The sequence below is a fragment of the Crinia signifera genome, chromosome 7 (genome assembly GCF_055691185.1).
Source record: "Crinia signifera chromosome 7, ASM5569118v1, whole genome shotgun sequence".
Taxonomy (NCBI): Eukaryota; Metazoa; Chordata; class Amphibia; order Anura; family Myobatrachidae; genus Crinia; species Crinia signifera.
This window is the reverse complement of record NC_139223.1, coordinates 38,307,698-38,333,020: the sequence shown is the minus strand read 5'-3', so window position 1 is coordinate 38,333,020 and position 25,323 is coordinate 38,307,698. Positions and strand designations below refer to the sequence as shown.

The 25,323-nt window shown below is 44.1% G+C and overlaps 1 protein-coding gene across 1 annotated transcript; it reads left to right on the top strand.

Annotated features, from left to right (window-relative positions):
* Positions 1–14,077: 14,077 nt before the first annotated feature.
* Positions 14,078–18,501, top strand: LOC146021170 (zinc finger MYM-type protein 1-like). Its single transcript, XM_083154970.1, has 2 exons — positions 14,078–14,170; positions 15,772–18,501. Exon 2 carries the CDS (start codon positions 15,829–15,831, stop codon positions 18,499–18,501), a length of 2,673 nt encoding a protein of 890 aa, XP_083011096.1. The 5' UTR covers positions 14,078–14,170; positions 15,772–15,828.
* The last annotated feature ends 6,822 nt before the right edge of the window (positions 18,502–25,323 follow it).

Here is a 25,323-nt window from a genome sequence, read left to right as displayed (position 1 = left end):
CACCATAGTACCAATAACAAAGTAGTCTCCTGTTTCCCACACACACAGACTAGCTGAAGCCGGACTATTACCTTATCTCTTATTGCACATCCTGCAAACCAGTCACCTCCGGGAGTGCACTTTATTTTTATGTGGTTATCGCTTCAGGTATATCGGGATTCAAGTGAAAGCACTGGTCTCAGATAAGATTGTTAAGGAAGAATACAATGAAGACTATCTCTTTCACAAATGTACAAACACAGAGGCAATCACAAGGTAGCAGACTAGCATTGGCTTCAAATGGGCTTACATATATATATATATATATATATATATATATATATATATATATATCTTATATATTTGGCTACATCTGTCACTCAAAGTGTGTCTGGAGATATAACCCTGGGTGGAGCCTCTGACTCACATGACTGACACACACGACAGAGAACCAGCCCAGTGAGCCCACAGACAGTGCCAGACACCCTCTGCCTCTCCATGGCCCTTATTCTGATCGGTGCGGCCCGATCAGAATATGCGGCCGCAACCGTGCAGGCGAATCCCCGCCTTCCATACGGATCGCCACCTGCCGTCCGTACGCGGATATGTGGCGATCCGCATGAAATTGGACGGGGATACGCCTCCTCCGTCTTGGGAGCTGCCCCTGCATTCGATGGTCGCCGAACATCGAATGCAGGGCCGCACGCTCCACCAGGTCCCGCAACACAAGACCACACGGACACTTGTCCGTGTGAAATCATGTATGGGGGCGGGCAGCTGACATCCGGCGATGTCAGATGCCCGCCCCGTACCCACGCATCACGGCCTCATTACCATGCATACGCCCCGCGTTTGCATGGGAACGCCCATGAAACGGGGGGCGTATGCATAGGGTAATGAGGCTAAGTAGCCCCTCACGCCCCTCTACGCCCCCTGTGCGGCGTATAAAGAATCCGTGCGGCGAAATCGCCTGCACATGCGCAGAGTGACCTCTGCACATGCGCAGACGATCAACATCGGTGGTCCGTCCGCATGCGGGAATATCCGCACCGATCAGAATAAGGGCCCATGTTACAGAGCAAAGACACAGCTACACACCAGCCACACCAGGTGAGCGCCCCACACCTCCATACCTCCCAACATGACCCTCTCCAGGAGGGACAGAATGCTATGTTTGTGGACTTCCATCTTAATTTATGATTGTCATCACCTGTCATTTTAAACAGGGTAATTGATAAGAAAGGTGTTTAAGCACAGGTGATGGTAATCCATAAATTAAGAAGAAAGTCCAGAAACAGAGCAATGTGTCCCTCCTGGAGAGGGTCATGTTGGGTATGCACCTCCCTCCCTCCCCCCCCCACATTCACGGCATCCCCACGATTAAATGGCACATGCAAAACACTGACATGGCTATGGTCGACAATGAAAAAGGTTGACAAGATTTATTTTTCACTTTTTCAATGTTTTCATATTCATTCTCATGTGTCGACATGGACACCAATGAAGTGCCACACTTATGTCAACATTTACATGTGTTGACCTTTCTGTGTTGATTTTTTTCTTGTGGCGATTCGTGGCATCCCCCGCGACCCCCCTCCCGCGATTTGCAGCACACCCCCCGCAATTCGCGGCACCCCCGGTGACTCCCGCGATTCGCGGCCCCACCCCGTGACACCCCCCCCTCCTGCAATTCGCGCCAACCCCCGGGCCCCCCCTCCCGCGGTTCACGGTGCCCCCCACAACCCCCCCTACCCCGGTTCACGGTGCCCCCCACGACCCCCCCTACCGCGATTCCCCACCCTTGACCCCCCCTCCTGTCATTGCGGCAACCCCCCGCCCCCGCGACCCACCCTCCCGCGATTCACTGCAACCCCCCGCGCCCCCCCATCCCACGATTCGCGGCACCCACACCCCCCCCCCCGCGACCCAACCTCCCGCAATTCACGGCATCCACCCACGACCCCTCCTCCCGTGATTTGCGGACACCCCTCACCTCCCTCCCCCACCCCCGCTCGTGATTCACGGCAACCCCAGGATTAAATAGCACATGCAAAACACTGGCACGGCTATGGTCGACAATGAAAAAAGTTGACATGAGTTTTTGAAGATTTATTTTTCTTTTTTTGAATGTTTTCATATTCATTCTCATGTGTCGACATGGACACCGATGAAGTGCCACACTTATGTCAACATTTACATGTGTTGAACTTTCTGTGTTGATTTTTTCTTGTAGCAATTTTTTTCCAGTGACAACTATGAACTATGTGCACGTCAACCTACACATCATCAACCAATTCTTTGTATAATATATAACACCTGTTCTGTTTTACTGTAGGTGTTTTAAGTCAGACCTTTTACTGCTACTATTACTGTTTATGTAAATGCATTCTGAATGACAGCAACATCCTACCATCCTTCTACAAGAATATATAACCAACTAGGTGATTCATCGCGCCCCGTGCCCCCCCCCTCCCGCAATTCACGGACCCCCCGCACACCCCCCCTCCCGCGATTCGCAACCCCCCTTCGCGCAATTCACGCCCCCTTCCACGCTTTGCGGACCCCCACCCTCTCCCGCGATTCGCCGACACCTGCGCCCCCTCCCTCCCTTGATTCACGGCCCCCCCACGCCCCTCCCGCAATTCACGGCACCCCTAAGCCCCTCTTTAGTCCCCCGTATACTCACACACCCATCACACCCAATCATACAGCGGCACTCCACAAAAATAGGGGGTGTTTGTGTGAAATAGAGTGACCCTAGAAGAGGCACCTAGATACACACTTCCTGGCGCTTGGCAATTCCAATATTTTTAGTTTAGATATATCTAAAAATGGTGTATAAGGAAATCCTTCAGCTGCAGCATACACTCCTGTGAGCCCGTCTAGGCGCACAGAAAGAAGAGAAATGGATGGGGGGAGTAGGAGTGAATTGCGCTGCTGATTATAGATAATTACACACTAAATGACTGTATAAAGATGAATGCAGGACACACTGTAGCCTTTTTTATATATAAATCTTTATCTAAAAAAACACATAAATTTACAAAAAACATATACAATAATAAATATAAATAGGAATGTAATATGAGTTGGGATCCCAATTTAAACAGCCAAATAGCTTAAGTAACTTTCACAGCAAAATATATTTTTTAAGCTCAGCGAAATTGAATTATAATAATAAATTATAGCCTGGAGCTGACGGTATTCTGCAGGTAGTGATTGAAGCAGGAAAAAAAATTAATATATATAAGTCCGGTTTTATGTAGGACTGGCCAGTCAGATATATATACGGTATTAAGCAGTCACATGTATTGTATGCTCACCAACGTAGTGGAGTCCTTTGGGGGTAGTTGGTAGATGTTTTGCAGGCGGTCCCGTTTGATGGAGCTAGGGAGTCCCACAGATGGAATAGCTACTCCTCTCGGCAGCACGCCGGTAGAACCTCCCCGCAGTGTGGGGTGAAAATCACCGTTCAATCTGCGGCGGTAAGGAGTGATTTTGGTGGGTGATGCGCCGTCTGGCAATGAACCCCGATCTCCTCTGTATAACGTAGTTTGGGCTGTGCGCAGCTGATGGCCGGCAGCTCAGGATGGAGGTGAGCTGCACTTCAGCTGGGGGTAAATGGATGCACAGTCGGCGGTAAGCCCAGGGGAGGAGGAGGGGACGGGGATGCACGCTCAAATGAAGCCGGTGGTACGGAGCTTGAAGCTTAATGACCAATTGATTTATTCAAGTCAGTATATGTCTCTGAAATAGAGACTCCTTCTTTTTTAACATGAAATATCTTCCCCTCTCTTTATGTATTTATATGCTTCTATATAATTTACATGTTTTTATATAATTTTGTTGGACACACTGTATGCATTCTAAATGATAGTCTGTATGTCTTAGTGTTATATAGCAAAACGGAATGTAAACTGAACCAAGTAACTAATTGATTAACCAACACCTGAAGCAATTACACACCTATAAATATAGTACGCCCTCAGAACACAGCCATTCATCTTGAAAAAGTTCCCAGCATACAACAGGGGACGAAACGCGTTGACACGTTACTACCTATGTACCTGAGAAGGTGATCCAGCCAGCTATATCACAGCAAAGTTTCACGGAGGCAGTGCCAGCCGCACAACATCACTGGCAAGCAGCCGCCTCACGTGTATCCAGCCAGCAGCACAAATCCTGTGCATACATCAACGGCACTTAGCCGCTTCAAGCTCCGTACCACCGGCTTCATTTGAGCGTGCATCCCCGTCCCCTCCTCCTCCCCTGGGCTTACCGCCGACTGTGCATCCATTTACCCCCAGCTGAAGTGCAGCTCACCTCCATCCTGAGCTGCCGGCCATCAGCTGCGCACAGCCCAAACTACGTTATACAGAGGAGATCGGGGTTCATTGCCAGACGGCGCATCACCCACCAAAATCACTCCTTACCGCCGCAGATTGAACGGTGATTTTCACCCCACACTGCGGGGAGGTTCTACCGGCGTGCTGCCGAGAGGAGTAGCTATTCCATCTGTGGGACTCCCTAGCTCCATCAAACGGGACCGCCTGCAAAACATCTACCAACTACCCCCAAAGGACTCCACTACGTTGGTGAGCATACAATACATGTGACTGCTTAATACCGTATATATATCTGACTGGCCAGTCCTACATAAAACCGGACTTATATATATTAATTTTTTTTCCTGCTTCAATCACTACCTGCAGAATACCGTCAGCTCCAGGCTATAATTTATTATTATAATTCAATTTCGCTGAGCTTAAAAAATATATTTTGCTGTGAAAGTTACTTAAGCTATTTGGCTGTTTAAATTGGGATCCCAACTCATATTACATTCCTATTTTATATTTATTATTGTATATGTTTTTTGTAAATTTATGTGTTTTTTTAGATAAAGATTTATATATAAAAAAGGCTACAGTGTGTCCTGCATTCATCTTTATACAGTCATTTAGTGTGTAATTATCTATAATCAGCAGCGCAATTCACTCCTACTCCCCCCATACAGCGGCACTCCACAGGCAAATTCAAAGGTGCTTTTATAGGTGTCCCAACGTTTCGGGGGATGGATACCCCTTTATCAAGGTGTACAGGTGCAACAAAATAAACATAACAAACGGTCTTAAATACTTACATACAATGCGCTGACATCTCGTCCCTCGGTGTGGGGCGGCCGCACAGCTTCCATTGCGTCTTCCGGTGCGTGCAGACGTCCCTGGACCCAGCCGGATGACGTCATTCCGCTCCCCAGCAAGGTTGTTTCGTTTCTCCAGGCAACGAAACAACCTTGCTGGGGAGTGGAATGACGTCATCCGGCTGGGTCCAGGGACGTCTGCACGCACCGGAAGACGCAATGGAAGCTGTGCGGCCGCCCCACACCGAGGGACGAGATGTCAGCGCATTGTATGTAAGTATTTAAGACCGTTTGTTATGTTTATTTTGTTGCACCTGTACACCTTGATAAAGGGGTATCCATCCCCCGAAACGTTGGGACACCTATAAAAGCACCTTTGAATTTGCCTGTGAAGTGCCGCTGTATGATTTCTATACTGACTCATATCCTACTGTGCCAGGAGGCACCCACATATATATATATGTAACAAATAGAAGAGGAGAGGGAATTCGGTATGAAATCCCGACGGTCAAAATCCCGAATGGGTCATAATACTGACAAGGACAAAATCCCGACAAGGTCAAAATCCCGACATTTAAAATCCCGACATGGACAAAATCACGACATTTAAAATCCCGACAAGGTCAAAATACCGACATTTAGAATGTACAGGTGAAACAGTCAACTTGAGTTTGTGTCAATAGGTCGCGAGGTCGACATGGGTTTTTTCACAGTTTTTATTACCCGAATGTCGACATGGTCGACATGGACACAGTTGGAAGTGAACCGCAGCCACTAGCAGCGCTCGCTTCGCTCGCTATGATTCGGGCACGGTGCCTCGCTGCGCTCGGCACATTATTTTATTCTCCCACCATTGGAGGGCAATTGCGGCCCTCCAGATGTTGAGGAACTACACATCCCAGCATGCCTTGCATCAGTTTCAGCATGGCCACACAGCAAAACTAAAGCAAAGCATCCTGGGATGTGTAGTTCCTCAACATCTGGAGGGCCGCGATTGCCCAGCCCTGCCCTAGTGGATGGTAGGGCATGAAATACCGCCTGTCAGCACGTCGGGTCAAAAAAAACAGTGGAAAAAAACATGTCGACCATGTTGACTGTTTCACCTGTACATTCTATATGTCGGTATTTTGACCTTGTTAGGATTTTAAATGTCGGGATTTTGTCCTTGTCGGGATTTAAAATGTCGGGATTTTGAACTTGTCGAGATTTTGTCCTTGTCGGTATCATGACCCATTCGGGATTTTGACCGTCGGGATTTTGACTGCATCCCGAGGAGAGGGGCGCTCCATAGTGCATAAAATACAGTTTTTAATGAAGTTAAAAATACTTTTTAAAATACAAGCCAAGTGATTGCTCGTACACCAATTAATACATCTGCAGTGGGCTGGATACCACAAGGTTTTTTATATATGTTACCAGGCTGAAATAGCTACACACTAGTCCGGGGCATTGTCAGGACTCACACATCCCATGCTGTTTCCCCCAAAGGGTACACAGCGCGCCGGGCCCTTCCGGGAACAGACAGTAGAGAGGCAGCCTAAATGGAGGACAGCGAGTGTCACCTTGGCCACGCCCCTACGCGTTTTGTGGTAACACTTTGTCAGAGGGCATATATAGCGAACAACAGATCCCTGGGTACCAAGTATCCTTTGGAGTGATGAACGGCACTAACCGGACTTCCGTCAAAAAGTTTATTTTAGTGATACAGTAATTTACAAGATTCTCATGTCAACGTTTCATCAGGACTTAGTACTTTTAAAGTGCATAAGTGATAGTGTAAAAATAAGATAAATAAATAGTGGGTAGATAAGAGTGCAAGCACCAGGGCTTTCCAAGAATAGATTAAAAAAAAGAGTTTTATTTCTCACATAGGCAACAGAGAAATTCACGGGTTACATGTCAACGTTTTGACCGCATACATAGCGGCCTTCCTCAGGACACCACCACAGTATCTCCCACAAATTGTATTAACGAGGGGATGGGTGGCGTTAAGCCACTCTCTAAGCAGTGAGCGGTGTTTAATTAGGCCCATAGTGTAATAAAACATAATACAGTCTTGGTAGACCAACATAGAATGAACAATACTGTACATTATAAATTATTCATAAAAATGACAATTTCTGCCCCTTGAGTATGCTGGCATCAACCCACTCTTATAGAGCTTATATATAGCTCTCTTATTTATTTTGATATTCGTACCTGTAGGATGGTTGACCCAAGGAATCACTGACTCATTCTGTGGGACCATAGTCTGTTCTCTAGGTCAGTGGTTCCAAACATGAACATGAAAATAATATTGGTAATGGCGGAAGAAGAAGTAGTCTTCCGATGGTGGAATAAGTCACCTATTGCTGTGGAGATGAAACACATTACGTCACTTCTGGGTCTGTCTGCAGCATCATCAGTGTCTCCTCATGCTTTTGCCCGACATCAGTGATTATCTGCCCCGCGCTGACATGGGTGGAGGAAGAAGCGGCATTAATCCCTATGGGCATTAGCGGGAATCTCAGAGACAGTACACAGCCAGCAGCCAGACACAGAGGGACCTGATTCCTGACCATACACTGTTCCTCCACTACTCCTTAATTTAAGGACATGCATAAGGATACGCATACCGCTCACATCAACTCAGTACCTGTCCAAAAAAAGCAATCAGTCATCATTAAATCTCACATACAGGGAAATATGTTCCCTACAAGCAAAATAGGGAATCAAATGGCTGCATTTCTAGATGACGCAAAGGCATTGGCATATGATGGGGCCACATTGGAACCTATTGCACAGCCAAGCCTCTGAATGAAATACTTGCCATCAAAGTAGAAGTAGTTTCTAGTTCATACTAGTTACAACAGGGCAGGGGCGTAGCTTCTGTAAGGCAGCCCCCGCCACTGCTTGGGGGAGCAGGGGCTGCGTGGGCGCCGGCTCCCGCCCGACGCACTGTGTGTTAGATTAGATCGGGCGGGTTTTTTTTTACACTTACTTCTGCTGCGGGCGCCTGCTGGCGCGCCGCCTGCCGCTGCCGCACACGGGAGCAGCCATGATGACAGACTGTCATGCACTTGATGTGCGGGCAGCTGTCCAATGCGAGGCTTGGTTGCACCGTGCGCGGCTTGGGCTTTGGTTATGCCTGGAATGAGAGGGCGGGCGGGGGAGTGGCTTGGCACTGAGTGACAGAGTAAGCAGCAGTGACTGCTGGTTACTCTGCCTCAGCTTCGCCTATGCGTGTGACGTGATGACGTCACACGCTGGAGAGGCCAGGCCAGACAGAGGAGCCCGGCGGGAAGCAGCTAAGCAGGGAGGTTTCATTGCAGTGTGTCCCAGTCGACGGCGTCCAGTCCAGTCCAGTCCCATAACTTGTTCTTCTTCACCTTCAAGTCTGCACAGCAAAAGCAGAGGTGTGTTTTAACTTCAATTATATAAATACATTTTAAAGAAGTGTGTGTGTGTGTGTGGTGTGTGTGGTGTGTGTGTGTGTGGTGTGTGTGTGTGGTGTGTGTGTGTGGTGTGGTGTGTGTGTGTGGTGTGGTGTGTGTGTGTGTGTGTGTGGTGTGTGTGTGTGTGTGTGTGTGTGTGTGTGGTGTGTGTGTGTGTGTGTGTGCAGGTGGGATCAGATTCCCACTGGGGTCCCTCCTAGATACATTTGGGGATACTTCATATTTGCGACTAACCCCCGCAAAATGGGTGTTTTCGGCCAATTAGACACAATTATTATATGACTTGGCCCCATAGCTGCCTGAAGGGACCTGACCCTGGTGTAAGGGTTAGGGTGTTAGTGATGACTGTAAATTGGTTAGGTAAAAAAAACACTCCCATTTCATCAAAAGCATGAAACTGTAGGAGCAGCGATTAAACAGACACTTTTCATGGCAAGGAACCCTCATTTCCATATATACACATAAATTATAATTAAGGCTCAGATGGGTGTCGGAGAAGCCTGCATTTATATTTGCAGATGAGAGTGACTGAAAATGGGTCACAAAGATGCGACTTTAAAAAAAAATACCAATTGCACCTGCGCTACCTTCTCACCAAATAAGGTCCAATGTGTCCATAAAACTCCCTAGGTCATGGCGGCTGTTTGACATATGGTATGTTTGGACGTCACTTAATATGTTACATTATGTTATTGTACAGAGATAGCCTCGCTCTCTTACTGGCTTTTTAACAGAACACCCTCAGAAAACTATTATTACCTCATAATCGGGATTAGAAAAAAAGATGGTTGAAAGCGGCAAGGCATCAGTTGTGGATCTGCCTATCCCATCTTCTCAGAAATGACATTAGCCAGGATTAGCCATGTAACCTTAAGCGCTTGTGCAGTATATCTCATGTTTTCCCAGCTACCATGTCCCCTTGTCTTTTATAGATTAGACTTTATGCTTGCTAGGCCTTTTCCCCATGCTACTTTTTTTTTTTTATGTCCTCCGTTTCCAAATCCCACTTCTCTGGAGCGTCCAGATCTTCTCCTGCAGCCATAGAAGATGATGAAAGACACACACACAAACATTTCTATAATGTCAGTCAGTGGTTCCCAAACTGTGTGCCGTGCCTCGGGAGCCCTGGGTCAGTGGTCCAACACCAATTCAAATTATTTATTGGTAATTATTTTTGAGTAAAACCAGTGCTGGTTGCTGAGAATAATAAAATGTATACAGACAGAAGCTAATCCTGCCCTTTACCACATAACTGACCCTAGGAATCAGATATAAACCCAATCTATTTAATTTTTGGTGGGCCTAGGGGTGCCGTGAAAACATTTTCATATACTCTAGGCCAGGGACAGGAAACTGGCGGACCGCGGTCCATCTCCGGACCGCAAAGGATAGAAAAGTTGACCGCTTGTGCTGTCTCATTTGCAGAAAGCCACCCTGTACAGATGCTTATCGTAGAGCCAACAACTTCCGGGCTCGCCAGAAGTGCGGCTCATGCGGTTCATGGCCCCGAAGCCGCATTCATGTGCGTTCCAAGGTCCTGACCATGGCGTATTCTGGCGCCAACTGTATCTTAATTAGCAGGGTATATAACCTAGGATTGGGAGTCTGTTGTTGTGACTCCCAGCACCCGGCTCCATTAAAATTACATTTACTTGCCTACTCCTGCTCTAGGGTACCATGATTAAAAAAAGATTGGGAACCACGGATGGATGGATGGATGTATGTATGTATATGTATGTATATGTATGTATATGTATGTGTATATATATATATATATATATATATATATATACATACATACATACATACATACATACATACATACATACATGTACAATTCAGCGGCACTCCGCAAGACTTTTTCATATAGGATAAATTATGGCATAAATAATAGCCAGAGAGGGTAAATTAGATGCCTAGGCATGTGAGTGCTGGGACCCACACCTGTATGTGTATGTATGTGTGTGTGTGTGTATATTTGTGTGTATATATGTGTGTGTATATATATATATATATATATATATATATATATATATATATATATATTATTGGTGGCGGCGGCGGCCCGGCACTCTCCACAAAGACTCAGCTGCCCTGGTGCCCCGCCGAAGGGGTATTGGTAAGAAATAAATGCAGACACCTTGACAAAGGGGGACCACCCCCGAAACGTTTGTTTCATTGCTGTGACAACATGCTTGTTTAAAAGACCCCGGAGTGCCAGTCTGCATTTATTTCATATATATATATATATATATATATATATATATATATATATATTGTGTGTATATATGGGAAAAAAGCGCCTTTTATAGGATTACCAGTGATGTCGACAAACTTGAGGAGGCAATTGACACCATGTGTACTAAATTCATTGAACGAGGATACTTTCCAAAAGAAAAATCATGGCCTTGCCCCGACCTGACTTTAGTGTGTCACCTAAAAGTAATAAACACCAAGATAAACTTATTTGGGTGAATCAGTTCCATCAGAAAAGCTCTGAAATTAGTAGCAAAGTCAGGAAACATTGGCCAATTGTAAATTCTGACACCACACTTTCTTCTTTGCAAAATAAATCTGTGATGTGTGCTTACTCCAGGGGTCGCAACTTGCGTGACCTTTTGGTGAAAAATGTATAAATATATGTATGTGTGTGTATGCGTCATCAATAAAGATAACGAGCCATGTTAACATCTCTCCTGTTAGTAAGAGACACGAAGTAGTATGGGTGGACGGGGGGGGTTTTGTCAGGAGTGCGCTCTAGCAGTACCACCTAGCATGTTCATACAATCAACATGGTATTACACTCATTCAATGTATGAAGTGGAGTTCCGATGTTTCAACAATATCACGTGGACTTCGTTCAAAGAGTAATCTTTGATTGAAGAGAGCCTTTTGAATGAAGTCTACTTGATATTGTTGAAACATCGGAACTCCACTTAATTTATTGAATGAGTGTAATACCATGTTGATTGTATGAACTGGCTAGGTGGTACTGCTAGAGCGCACTAGGAGAAGGACGTGCCAGTCATATATATATATGTGCATACATACAGGCAGTGGGAGGCATGGCACTCTCACTGGAAAAATAAATGCAAAGTACTGCTGGTATTTAAAGCAATGTTTCAATGCTTTTATTTATGCATTGTCTTCAGGGAAATCCCTTGACAACCCTAACAGCTCGCCGTCCGGAAGTTGAGGGGAATACGCTGTGGCCACCCCAAACAGCGCAACAGTGAGTAAGCACTTTGATAGGTTTAAATTGTGTTTTTGTTTGCGGTGTTATTTGCATTGTACCTTTTTGAAAAGGGGTATCCATCCCCTAAAATGTCGGATTAAAGAGCACTTGTCTAGATAAACCCGGGAGTGCTGCTGCCTGGTTGTGTTCTATTCCATATATTTATGCTGAAGGCACCCACGTCTACTCACCTCCCTGTTCTAGGCAGTGCCGGGCTGAATCATCTACTATAGATAGATGGATAGGATGTGGTCAAGGTCTCAGCACCCTCCAGGGCGGGTTGTGACGTGGCGTGTCATGTCGCCTAGCAATGATCCACAACGCTTTCATGCTGCTAAGCCACTGGATGCAGGGGAGAGATTGATCTGTACCGGTTAGATATATAAATAAATAAAGTGCAGTAGATTAAAACTAGTAAAACATATACAGGTTGAGTATCCCTTATACAAAATGCTCGGAACCACAAGCATTTTGGATAAGGAATTTTGGGGCATATGTATTAAGCCTGGCAAAGGGATAAACTGGAGATAAAGTGTAAGGAGATAACGCACCAGCCAATCAGCTCCCAAGTGTCATATTTCAAACCCAGCCGATTGGCTGACATGTTATCTCCTTCCTCTTTATCTCCAGCTTATCTCTAGTTTATCTCTTCGCAGGCTTAATACATCTGCCCCTTTTTACGGTTATTAGATTTTTTTTTACATACTTACCTTGTCCCCCGATGATCTCATGCCATCCCCTGGTATTCTCAGTGTCCCACGGCGTCCAGGGATCCTCTTCAGCGTTCCCAGTGATGCATTGTGTGAGTTCGCACACCCTCGCAATGCACTCCTGGGAAGGCTGAAGAAGATCCTGAAGGCCACCGTGGACATCGGGGGACTTGCTAAATATGAAAAAGGGGCAAGGTGGTGAAAAAAAAAATCTGAAATATTCAAAAAAAATATTTTTTTTTAGAATACTTCGGAAAAGAGATCTCTGAATACGTGATACTCTACCTGTATAACATACATGAAACATTGAATGTATGTTATATATGTTTCACTAGTTTAAATATACTGCACTTTATTTATTTATATGTCTAGCCGGTGCAGATCGGTCTCTTCCCTGCATCCAGTGGCTGAGCAGCATGGAAGCGTTGTGGAGCGCCCCTAGTATTTAAGCTAATGGACTCTGCATATTTGGGCTGAAAGCCCTGGAAGGCACTGGAGTAAGTAGTGGACTTTATTGGTTGGTGCCGGATTTCTACATTGGAGATATATATATCCCTGTTACCGTTGGGTCCCAGCCAGGTGTCAGCTCTCCCCCTCTGCTTCTGGATCCTCGCGCTATGTAGTGTGCATTGCCGTCTCTCCCCTGCTGTCACCAGACCAGTGGCGTCATGTGGGGTGTGTGGCCTGCACTCAGGTGTCACCCTAGCAGGTGACACAAAATAGCCAAAATCACACCTGCATCTAAGGTCTGCACGTTCCTGCCGGCAAACTGCTGCCTTTGCTGAGGATGTGCCATGACAGGAAGCGCTGTCATGGCGATATGCTGCACCAGTGGCCCGGCCAACTATTTCTTTAAGGGCATGAAATGAGCGGCTGTGGCCATGCAGGCTCTGTGCAGACTCATAGGACAGCACCCTGGAAACAGATAACAAGAGGTGGAAACAGGGCCCTGCTGTAATCTTGCAGTTGTTTTTTGTCAACGGTGTTTCGGGCCTGCTCCCATCTTCAGGACAAGTTGTGTGTCCTGAAGACAAAAGCAGGCCGGTAACACCATTCACAATAAACACTTTTATGTTTCTTATCAAGACCCGGAGTGGTGTGTTTGTGTGTGTGTATATATATATATATATATATATATATATATATATATATATATATATATATATATATATATATGTATATATATATATATATATATATATATATATATGTATGTGTGTATATATATATATATATATATATATATATATATTCTGATCATGTAAATAAATTAAAAGCAGCATTTTTAACATCAATGCTTTAGCGTCGAAACATTGATGTAAATAAATTCAATGCAGCAATGGAAAAGATGCTGCTTTGAATATATTTTCATGACCAGAGTGCAATTGTTGGCTATATATGTATGTGTGTGTGTATATGTATATAGTATAAGTACGTAGCACTGAAACATAATATTTTGAAGAAACTGAAGTCAGCATACATTTTATGAAAAACTGACACGATATATAGGCTCCTTAATACTGTATGTAGGGGGAGATGATTCATTATTCTATTTTGCTTTTTGGAAAACCCCCTCTAGAACTGCCTACCTGCATTCAATTCCCAGGTGATATAGCTGGAAGAGCAGTGGATGAAACAGTCATTAATTTTCCTACCCGATCACAGATAGACGGTATGTTGCATATAGCTTCATATTATATAGATTGTTATTAGTATTATTATTATAGACCTTTATGTGTCGTCACTAGCAATATTGCCCTATTATAGTCTACATCATGCCTGTCCAACCTGCGGCCATCCCTGCATTCCCTGTCACAGTGTTGCTATTAGGGAATGCTAAAACTGTGGCAAGGCATGTTGGGATTTGGAGATTCACAACAGTTGCAGGGCCGCAGGTTGGACAGGCCTGGTCTGCATAAACAAACCAGCAAAAAAGAACTCAGTGACTTACACTTAAATACAATAGAGCAGTGGTTCCCAAACTGTGCGCCTAGGCTCCCAGGGGTGCCTCAGGTTGGTGGTCCACAACCAATTCAAATTGATGATGGTCAATGTAATGGGTAAAATCAGTGCTTGTGGCTTTCAATTATAAAATATGTATATAAACAGAAGTGAATCATGTTCCTCGCCACATAACTGGACCTAAAGATGACATTTAAGCACAACTTATTTAATTATAATTTTTTATTCTTTTGGCCTAGGGGTGCCCTGTAAAATACTCTGATACTCTAGGGTGCCGTGATTCAAAAAAGTTTGGGAACCACTGCAATAGAGGATAAGTATAGGATACATAAACATAACTACATCCGCAGAGAACACACTGAAATAAGTATTAGGGTGCCCGAAACTGGGTATTGGTGCATATGTAGGGAGTATGTCAAGTAGTGAAAGATAGTCATGCCATTATTTATAACCTGTATGCAAATTCTAAAGAGGAGAAGTTATAAGTAAGTAGAATGTACGTTCTTTACAATTTTAGCTCTCAGGAGCAGGGACCTCTTACCTCACGTGCTTATCCTTTCTTACTTCAATAGTCTTCGACTGCACCAAAGCACGCTGCTTGCTGCCACCTGGTTACTTATGTTGCAGCAATCGTCTGATTTCCTATAATCATTTACCCTGTATTTCTCCTGTATTGTATTCAACTGTAAGTCACTGTTTTCCTTTTTTGATTATGTGTACTCTGTAAATGGGCGCTGCGGAACCCTTGTGGCGCCATATAAATAAAGGGTAATAATAATAGTACCATTCAGGGAAAAATAAAACAGAATACTAATAATAAAAATAATTTTAATAAACTCATGGACTATAAGTGAAGTTGTGTCCAGGTAAACCTCATCAGAAGGATCCTTAACAACCCTTTTTTAACTTATTATTGGATATTAATTGTATTCTTGTAGATTATTGTATATTACTTGGTTCTACTTCTATCAAGTTAGTGTGATTTAGTGTATGAATGTCAGTATGGCCCTTGTAACTATATTTTGAGCATCACTTATCCAAAATAGATAAAAACCTGTAATAGAAAAGGAATAATATCAGCGCTGGGGGCCGTATTGGGGTTTTCATGTGCAGTACTGTATTTCTTTGTGTATTTTGGTGATACACATCACTCAAAGCCGTACCATTGAGCAGCTATTGCACGTAAGTGTTTTCCGCATCTCACTTTTTAATACGAACTAGCCACACTTTATATATTTAAGTACAATATTCTCCTTTTAATCTGTTACTTTATGCAGATTACTACAAAACATCTCTGGTTTGATATTGCAGACAGCAGCAGAACCAGTTGCAGTGTTGCACTGTCCTGAGGTTTCAAGCGGATTGAAAATGTCACACATCAGCAAAAAACTGAGTGGAGCGCAGAATAGACAAAAACGCAGGATGGAACAAGAAGCTGTTAAGAAACTACCCAAATTGGATAGGTTTCTTCAACGAGTACAAACACCTTCAGGTTCGCAAAATGTGGAAACTGTTCCATGTACAGAATGTACGGAAGTCCCTTCAACATCCACATTGGTGTCACAAACTGATAATGAAGAGGTATTAACGGACTTAGTCACAGATAATATTACTAATGAAGACACCCTTCTGCCGCTGTCAGCTGACAGCCATACAAACACAGATAATATTACTGATGAAGACACCCTTCTGCCAGCCGACAGCGACACAGAAGTTACTCAAGTTCCTGAACAAGGACATCCCCTCCAGGATGACAATGCGGGCTTTCAATTACCAGTTACTGCAGCAAATCCCACAGACAGAGCACACTACCCTGTAAACATTATTGATCCAGACATTAAATCTTTCATCATAGAACATGGATCATGCAGACCTGTGGGGCCATTTCCACGTGATGAAAACCGTAGAAGTTTTACAAAGTTTTACTATGACATAGTGACAGATTGTGGAGTGAAAATGCCAAGAATGTGGATATGCTATTCTCCAATATTAAACAAAGTGTACTGTGAACCTTGTTGGCTGTTTGCAGAACGCAATAGGAAAGGATACCAAGAAAGCTGGGTATCGGGAATTTCAGATTGGAAGGGACTGTCTCGAAAACTGATGGATCACGAACACAGCGTCATACATAGAGGTGCCTGTTGCATGTTCAAACAATGGAAATTGCATGGAAGAATAGACAAGGAATTGGAGAAAGGAATACAAAATGAGAAAAATTTTTGGAAGAAAGTCTTGGATCGTCTGCTAAGTGTAACATTAACATTGGCCGTTTGTAATTTGTCATTCCGCGGTCATCGTGAACTTATTGGGCATTCGCACAGTGGAAATTTTCTTGCACTTGTTGAGCTTTTGGCTGAATTCGACCCTGTTCTTTTTGAACTTTTGCGGAAGGATCCTGGTGGAGCTGTTAAGAATAAAGTGAAGTACCTAAGCCCAACAATTCAAAATGAGTTCATTCAGGTACTTTCCTCACATTTGCAGAAGACATTGGTCAATGAGATCGCTGAACTACCATTCTATTCAATCCTTATGGACACGACGCAAGACATATCGAAGTGTGATCAGATGAGTGAAGTTTACAGATATGTAACGATAAATAAGGATGAGAGTGGCAGACCAACAGAAGTGATAATTAAAGAGACATTTCTTGGATTTCGACTGATCACTGATCAAACTGCCTTGGGGCTGTCAAATGAAATTCTGAAAGGTTTAAAACAAAAAAACTTTGACATGTCAAAATGTGTTGGCCAAGGTTATGATGGAGCTGCAGCGATGAGTGGCATCTACAATGGTGTACAAGCTAACATTAAAAAGGTAGAAAAAAATGCTTTGTATGTCCACTGTGCATCACACAATCTCAATTTGGTTGTGAATGACGCTGTAGCAGAAATTCAAGATGTCCAAAAGTTCTTTGACATCTTGCAGAAGTTGTACACTTTTCTAGCTGCAAGTATTAATCGTTGGAGTCTTCTGGAACCGTACCATGAATTTAAGAGAATGAATGTCAAGGGTCATCCAGATTTGACATTGAAGAAGTTGTGTCCTACTCGGTGGGCTAGTAGGTTTGATGCTGTATTGGCAGTGAAGCATCGATTTGCTGCAGTAATGAAGGCACTAACACAGATCATTTTGAAAGGAAAAAAAGATGAAAAAGATGAGGCAAGTGGCTTGAAGAAAGCCATGGAATCTTTTAAATTTGTTTTCATACTTGTTATTTGGTACAAGGTCCTGAAATCAGTTCAGACAACTTCTAAGGCCCTTCAGGCAAAAGATGCAGACCTATCAAAATCTGTAAAATTTCTGTCACAGGTTACCAATGACATGACGGAACTAAGAAAAAATTTCCAGCAAACAAAAGAGGAAGCTGTGGCATTAGCAAACACTTGGAAGATTGATGCCAATTTTGGCAACAAACGATCACATGCTATTATAAAATTCTTTGACGATTTGGCCAAACACGAGCCTTTCAAAGACCCTGAAGATGCGTTTAGAGTTAATGTGTTCTATGCCACACTTGACGTAATTAATGCACAACTCCAAAACAGGTTTAAAGGCATGAAGGAAGTTGTAGACAGGTTTGGCATTGTTATACCGGCCAACTTGTTGAAGGCGACAGATGAAGAAGTTATAAGGTCGGCAAACAAGATTGTGGATTTTTATCCAAAATTTCTCACCGGTGCATTTGCTGAAGAGTTGCTTACCTTGCGAAGTGTATTACTGGTGGACATTCACAAGTTAAACAACATGGCTGATTTTGCACATTTGATGATTGTGGAAAACAATATTATTGCAGGCTCCTTTTGTAATGTATGCACAGCTTTGCTATTGTTCTTGACCATTCCAGTCACAGTGGCTTCATGTGAGAGATCATTCTCTAAACTGAAATTAATAAAGAATTACCTTCGAAGTACCATGTCTCAGGGACGACTGCAAAGCCTTTCACTCCTAAGTATTGAATGTGAGGCAGCGAGAAAAATGAACAGGGATAAAGTTCTTGATGACTTTGCTGAAGCCAAAGCACGAAGAAAGAAATTCAGATAGTTATTCAAAATTGTAAAAAAGAGTGAAAGGAAATGTAGCAGTATCCGAGTAAAATGTTATTTTGTTCACCGTTTAAAGTTTGGTTGTCACTAGACTTGCTTGTTTCTGAAGACCCTGGTAGTATTATTCATATTATATGGCAGATCCCAGTATATTCATTGTATGTTGACGTCCTAACTGTGTGCCACACTGCCCTATATTCTAAAAATATATGCCGTTTGCTATTGTTATGTGTGAACACGTGTGTTATGTTTGCAAATGATGCTCAGTAAATGCAGCACTTTAATTTTTTTATTGTAATGTATAGTTTTATATTGACAATAACGTAAAAACTTAATAAACGTTACTTGATTTGAAAAAAATTAACTGTTTTTTTTTTCATGTTTTTGCCCTAACAAAATTCCGTGGGGGGGGGGGGGGGGGGGGGGCGCAATATTTTTTTTGGCTGGGGGGAGCAAAATTTATAGTTACGCCACTGCAACAGGGCAATAACTAAAGATACCAGTGGGACACACAGCCTGCCCCCACAGCATCAAAAACGGGGTAGTGACTTTGTAACGGGGTGTGGCTTTGCAATTTCTGATGCCCTGCAAAACCACACCCATTTCCAGGCCCTCGCACGGCAGGCCGCGCCAGGGTCCTGACTGGGGACCCCCTCAAAATTGGGCGTTATGATACCAACAGATGAGGAAATACAGGGGGTAAACATTTTACATGTAAGACCTGATTCAGGTCTGTTCTTAGCAGCGCTACGTTCACACGGGGACCGATGTTTTCTTACTGCGCATGTGCATTTCTGCGCATGTGCATACGCAGGGTGTATCTGTTCGCCAGGTGCATGCACCCAGGACAGCGGGCGGGAGGCAGAGAAGGGCGTGGGGAGGCCCCATTAGCATATGGGAATGCCCAGCGAGGGGACGCGGATTACTTTACATGTATTCCGCGTCTCCTCGCCACACTATATAAAGTCAACTCCACGCCGATGTGGATAGTGAAGGTATGAAAAGGTCGCGCTCCACCGCCGCTCGCCACGCTTCGGGGTGGCGTGGATAGTGTGTGTGTGGGGGGGGGGGGGCAGTGAAACCTCATTGTATGTCATACAAGTGTATAGCTAATGGCAATAAAATCTCATGCAATTTTTTTTCGGGAGGTGCAATGCAATGCAATCCCCTAGGGCCAACAGAGCAGTGAATAAATGACATCAAAAAATCGCATGGCACTATAATGGCCCATGAGATGCAATGCAATGCGACTTTGCTACCGTAGCGTATGTAAGAAAACTGGGCGCCCTGCTAGGAAACAAGTACCAAGGCCGGTTACCATCCACATATAGCAACTTCCTGTTTATCAAACGGCGGCCGATTTGCAAAAAAAAAAGACACCGGTTTTTGTCGCTGTTTTGCATCATGCATACAGTATGTGTTGTGGCCCAGATGCATGAGCAGTGATGAGGTCTGAATAACCCCCTATATTCTTAGGGATAACATCCATAGGTACTCTTTACCTAGAAGGGCGCCCATCGCATGTACATCGCATGCCATTATAATGGCATGCGATGCGACCGATGCGATGCCCGCGATTTTACATAGAAACGAGTTTTAAAATGTAAATCGCGTCAGTCGCATCGCACCATCTTTCTCTCATCCTTTTCCCCCTCAAAATGTAACAGTGTAATCAGGGGTGGATTTAGGGATGAGGGCACCCCTAGGCACAACAATAATGTTTACTAAGTAGGACAGTTTATAGGGGCAGTATCTGCATGTCCTATCCATTTACACTCTATTTAAAATGGAATATAGTACAGTACATTGGATATTTTGCAGTTATTGGTACATTTTGGGCTAACAGTACTATCACAGGCACCCAAGTGCCGCCCCCAAACATGTGCCGCCCCTAGTCACGTGCCTCACGTGCCTAATGGGAAATTCGCCTCTGAGTGTAATGTGAGCTAGGTGAAATGAGGGAGATTGCTAGACTAATGAGGGAGAGAGGGAGATTGGGGGGGATATTTGTTTATTCCGCACTGAGTGCTCCTTTGTGTGGACCACACACAATTCCCTTTTGCTTGTCTATACTCTTCTAGTTTTTTTGCGTCAATCCTTTTATTCTTTAGCAAGTATAGTGCTACCCCTCTCTAAATATGTATACATGTGTAGCAAAAAAAAGAAACAATTAGAGATATTTTGGGTGCACACTGGGGATTGTTATGCGGTCCATCCAATTAATTTGAGATGTGATTTTTTTAAATTAAAAATTAACCTTTATTTTTACTCTTGTTAAAAAGAGGGGAGATACAGTATGTGTAATTTCTCCTCTCCACACAAAAGAAAGTAAAGAGGTGCGTTTAAAGATAATAAATAGTGCTTTAAAAAAGCGTGATTGTGATGTTCTGATTCGTTGGTGCCATTATTTTTATGTTTACATTAGCGTGTCATGTACCCCTTATGTTTTTCAAAATGTTGTTTTCCTTTTATGAGGATACTCTATTTTTATTTAAATTCCTATTTTTATTTAAATTCCTCTTGAATGGGTGACTTCCATTGTCTGGCAAGTGTTGGGCAGGATTCCCTGTTAACGAAAGTCTCATTTAGCACTTCTTTGTACTTTGTATCATTCTCAGTTCTAATGCTTTCTGCCAATTCTTAAAGTAGAACTGTTTTATGATACTAGAGAGGGAGGTTGCTGTTATTTCAGGGAGTCTCCTGCAAAATGCAGGAGGGTAGGCAACAATGAGAGTTGCTCCATCTGACAGGAAGGCGTGAGTGTCTCACATGCACGACTCACACCCACGCCCCTCCCCATCAGCACGACACAGTATGGTGGCGGGGAGCGGTTTCCCTGCCCGTCTCTGCTTTATGGCCTTGCTAAGCAGCTTGTGCCAAAATAGAGCAAATCTGTTTTCACATGTTAATGTCCTTTTGTTTATTGCCCTGAAGTCTTGCTGACTATACAAACATTTAATCACAGATAATAAAAACAGTGCTAGGAAGAAGATGTATTACAGTACTAAAATGTTGTGCAACTTCATTATAATGTATAAAAATACAAACCTGTATGTTAGAGCTAGTAATAACACAATGTACAGTAACACTCAGGGCCATCTTAACAGCATTGTAGGCCCTGGGAAATGCAATACAATTGGGACTTTTATACCTACAGTATTCACAGAAACCAACAGAAAACATGCTCCTTCTGTGGTTCCCCACCATCTCTCCCAATGCTTCCATACAGTGACTGACTGTCGCTCTGATAGGTGCACAGCTCTAGCAGTCCACCAATCAGCAGGCTTACAGCCTTACAGCCTGCTGATTGGCTGGCTGCAGGCTGAGAGGCAGAATGCTCCCTCACCACTTTCATGATGTGACAACTACCCATCTCTCCTCAAAAGGGATACGGTCATTGGGTCTACAGCAAGTTGGTCAACAATCATTAGGTCGACACCGTTAGGTCGACATGATAGGTCGAAATGTTCTAGGTCGAAACAGATTGGCAGTGTCTAGGTCGACATGGGGTTTTTCACTGTTTCTTGAGCCGTCATGTGCCGACAGGCGGTATTTGATTATTTGATGCCCTACCATCCACTAGGCCGTGGTGGGAGAATAAAATAGTGTGCCGAGCGCAGTGAGGCACCGTGCCGAACCATTGCCAGCAAAGCCAGCGATGTGAGGGGATGCGGTGCACTGGAAACTGTGTCCATGTCGACTGTGTCGACATTTGGGTAAAAAAACCCTGTAAAAAACCCCATGTCAATGTTTCACTGTCGACATAATGCTTGTGTCGACCTATTGACATGTCGACCTAGACCCATGTCGACCTAGACCCATGTTGACCTTGTCCCATGCCGACCTAGAACCATGTCGACCTAACGATTGTCGACCAACTTGCGGTAGACCCAATCATCCCAACCCCCTTCAAAAGCCACTAGAATTGTGGGGTGATTGGCATGTCCAGTATGTCTATACATTAAGATGGCCCTGATAACAGTGCAAGATCATTTATGACTAATAACATTGATATGGGTTATTGTATTGGCAATAACATGTGTTGAAAACAATACAGTATCCATAAATGGTATAATATTTTTTACTGTCTGTTTTAAGCAGATAACTTACTTAAATTAGGTTCACAGTTCTTGTAAAATTTGTGCTTGTAGGAAAATCAAAAATTCTTTCATATAAGCCTTGTAGGGTGCAAACACTATCTTTCAAAGGGAAAGGACGACACAATGAACGTCGACATACAATAGGTTGACAGTGTCGACCCTATGACCCATACCCCTTTGAATAAATATAGAAATACATTTTGTCTTAGAGTACTAGTTACCAGGCATTTAAAATGACGGAACGACATAATTGGAATGTCAGCACAGCAGGTGTGCAATAGTTGAAATGCTCCATCAGATGCGGCTCACAACACTTGAATTCCCCCCACTGAGGCGAGGAGCCTTTTCTTTATATAGGATTTCTATTGCTACATTTGGTGAAACTATCATGCAGCGTCAGTAGACTAATCAATCTTGTATTGAATAGCTTAAAACAAGGACTAACTTGGGGGGCGTGGCCTGACTGTGCTAGCGAGAGGACGTGGGGAAGCTGAGCTCCGTCAAAATCCTGATCTTTAATCCTGTGTGCGGAGATTTAGACCTCCCTGCCCTGCCTGATTCGACCTCTGGTGCCCTCCTGATACCGCTGGACCGCCTGGTACCCACCCGACCAGCTTGACTTGGACGCGTGGGGACTCCTGGCCTGCTTCCTCCTGTCCCTGGTGCGACTGAGACTGGGCGCCATTTTGAGCATTCTCCCTGGCGTACTGAGACTGCTGTGGTTTATCTCTGTGTCCTTCCCGGGTGCTCCTGCGGGCGGGTGCCGGGCGCTGGTCATTCCCTGTAAAGGTGAGCGGTGTATGCGGGAAGCGTTCCCGTTAGGGTCACGCTGCCGTTGTCCGCGCGGGGGGTGCCGACGCCGTCCTGCCCGAGTGCTCCCGGGGCTGTGGTCGCCATCATACATACTCCTGGCCCTATCATCTCGGACCTCCAGCAGATCCCCTGTCATCGGGCTGCGGTTACTCTATTTCTATTGAAGAATATAACAGTGGACATCGACTCCATACTATTATACCCCCTGGCAGTGATCCGGAATATTGGGTCTGGCAAAATTACCCCTGTTTATTGCCTGATCTAGTCGCTCACTGGACTGCTCCAACTGTGGTGTGCACTACAGCGATCATATTTTGCGCAGTGAACCTCCTGACTGTGGTGGAGTGCTAGCCTCCGCCATTTCTATTGAGTTCAGTACTGCTACTTATAACCTTTTGCATACTCTGCACACAACCATGGACTGTTCTATCCAACAAATATTGGAAGCAATTTCTGCCTCAACCGCCAGACTCTTGTCACAGTTGGATGGGGTGCTGGGAGGTGCCCCATCTTCTTCGTCTGCTCCTGAGTGTAAAGGTGCGGTGGATACTGATGGCCTTTCTGTGCCCGCTGCCATGATGGCCCCTTCTGACTATAATCCGGACTCAGGTCTGACCATGTGTCCTGCTGAGACCCTGTGTACAAGTGTGGACATTTGTTGCTCCATCTCTGAGATTGCTTTTGGTAGCAATGATCACCATCGATTCTCACTATTGCTGCTGCAGGACACGATAAGATCCTGGTTTCCGACTATTAATACTTGTAATATCACCTATATAGGCTTTGGTCCCTCTCCTGACTTTAATATATTTGATTTACCTCTCCGAGGACCCGAGAAATGGCCTGACTGAAATCTCCTATTATGGTTTACTGTACCTATATTCTGCTATGATGTTTAGTTTCTATTTTTTTTTTTTTATATATATGGTCTTCCTTTACTATTATACCTGTTATATCCTGCATACTGGTTATAACTGCTGTTTGTGCTACAGTGCTATATTTAAGGGAAAGGGATGACATATTTCTGTCTTCTCTAAGATCCTATTATCATATCCCCCAGTAGATCCTGCTTTAAATATCCTTACTGAATATCATACATATGTTGGGAGGTGGGGGGGGGGGGGGGGTAGTTACTATAGGCTAGTAAGTGTAGGTTAGTGGGGGAACTGTTAGGTTTAGGGCTCCAGGTATTCCCAGGTTGGGGGTGGGACATACAGGGTGGGGGGTTATTGGGGGGTTGATTTGGGTCCTTTTGGGGTTTTTTCTTTATTAGAATTACTACGGCCCGATTTGGGTATATGCTTATTTGATTTTGGGCAGTGGCCTTTCTCCTAACCAAATGATATATATTGCAGGATAGTAGTGTGTGAAGAACATCCTATGCTATATCTTCTTATTCATGTATCCTCCTATTCATCGGCTTCTAATGACCCGGATGGCGCCTCCGGGTTTCTGAATGATTGCACATTTGCCTTTAGCCTGGAGTGATGTTGGGTATATTTATCCTGATAATGTTCTACGAGACTTCGCTGGACACATGCTTACGTATTTCTGTAGTGCTCTAGGTATTGTATACCCCTACTGTACAACCACTGATATCCTGCAATGCCACTGTCTGTGTCACCGTTTTGTTTCTTTTGGATGTTCTTTGTTTTTTTTTTTTTAATTTTTTTTTATTTGCAAAATCAATAAAAAATACTCAATTTAAAAAAAAAAAAAAAAAACAAGGACTAACTTTGTTCGACTGGAGACGTAACCCTTACGTCAGTGCTACCGTCTTATTTAGGGTACACACCAGAACGATTGTGAAACAATTGCACAATTGTCGCACGATGTGTTGGAGCACACGATCTGCACCCAATCCAATGTAGATGATGAATCTTTAGCGCAGCAAGTAAAATCTCCAA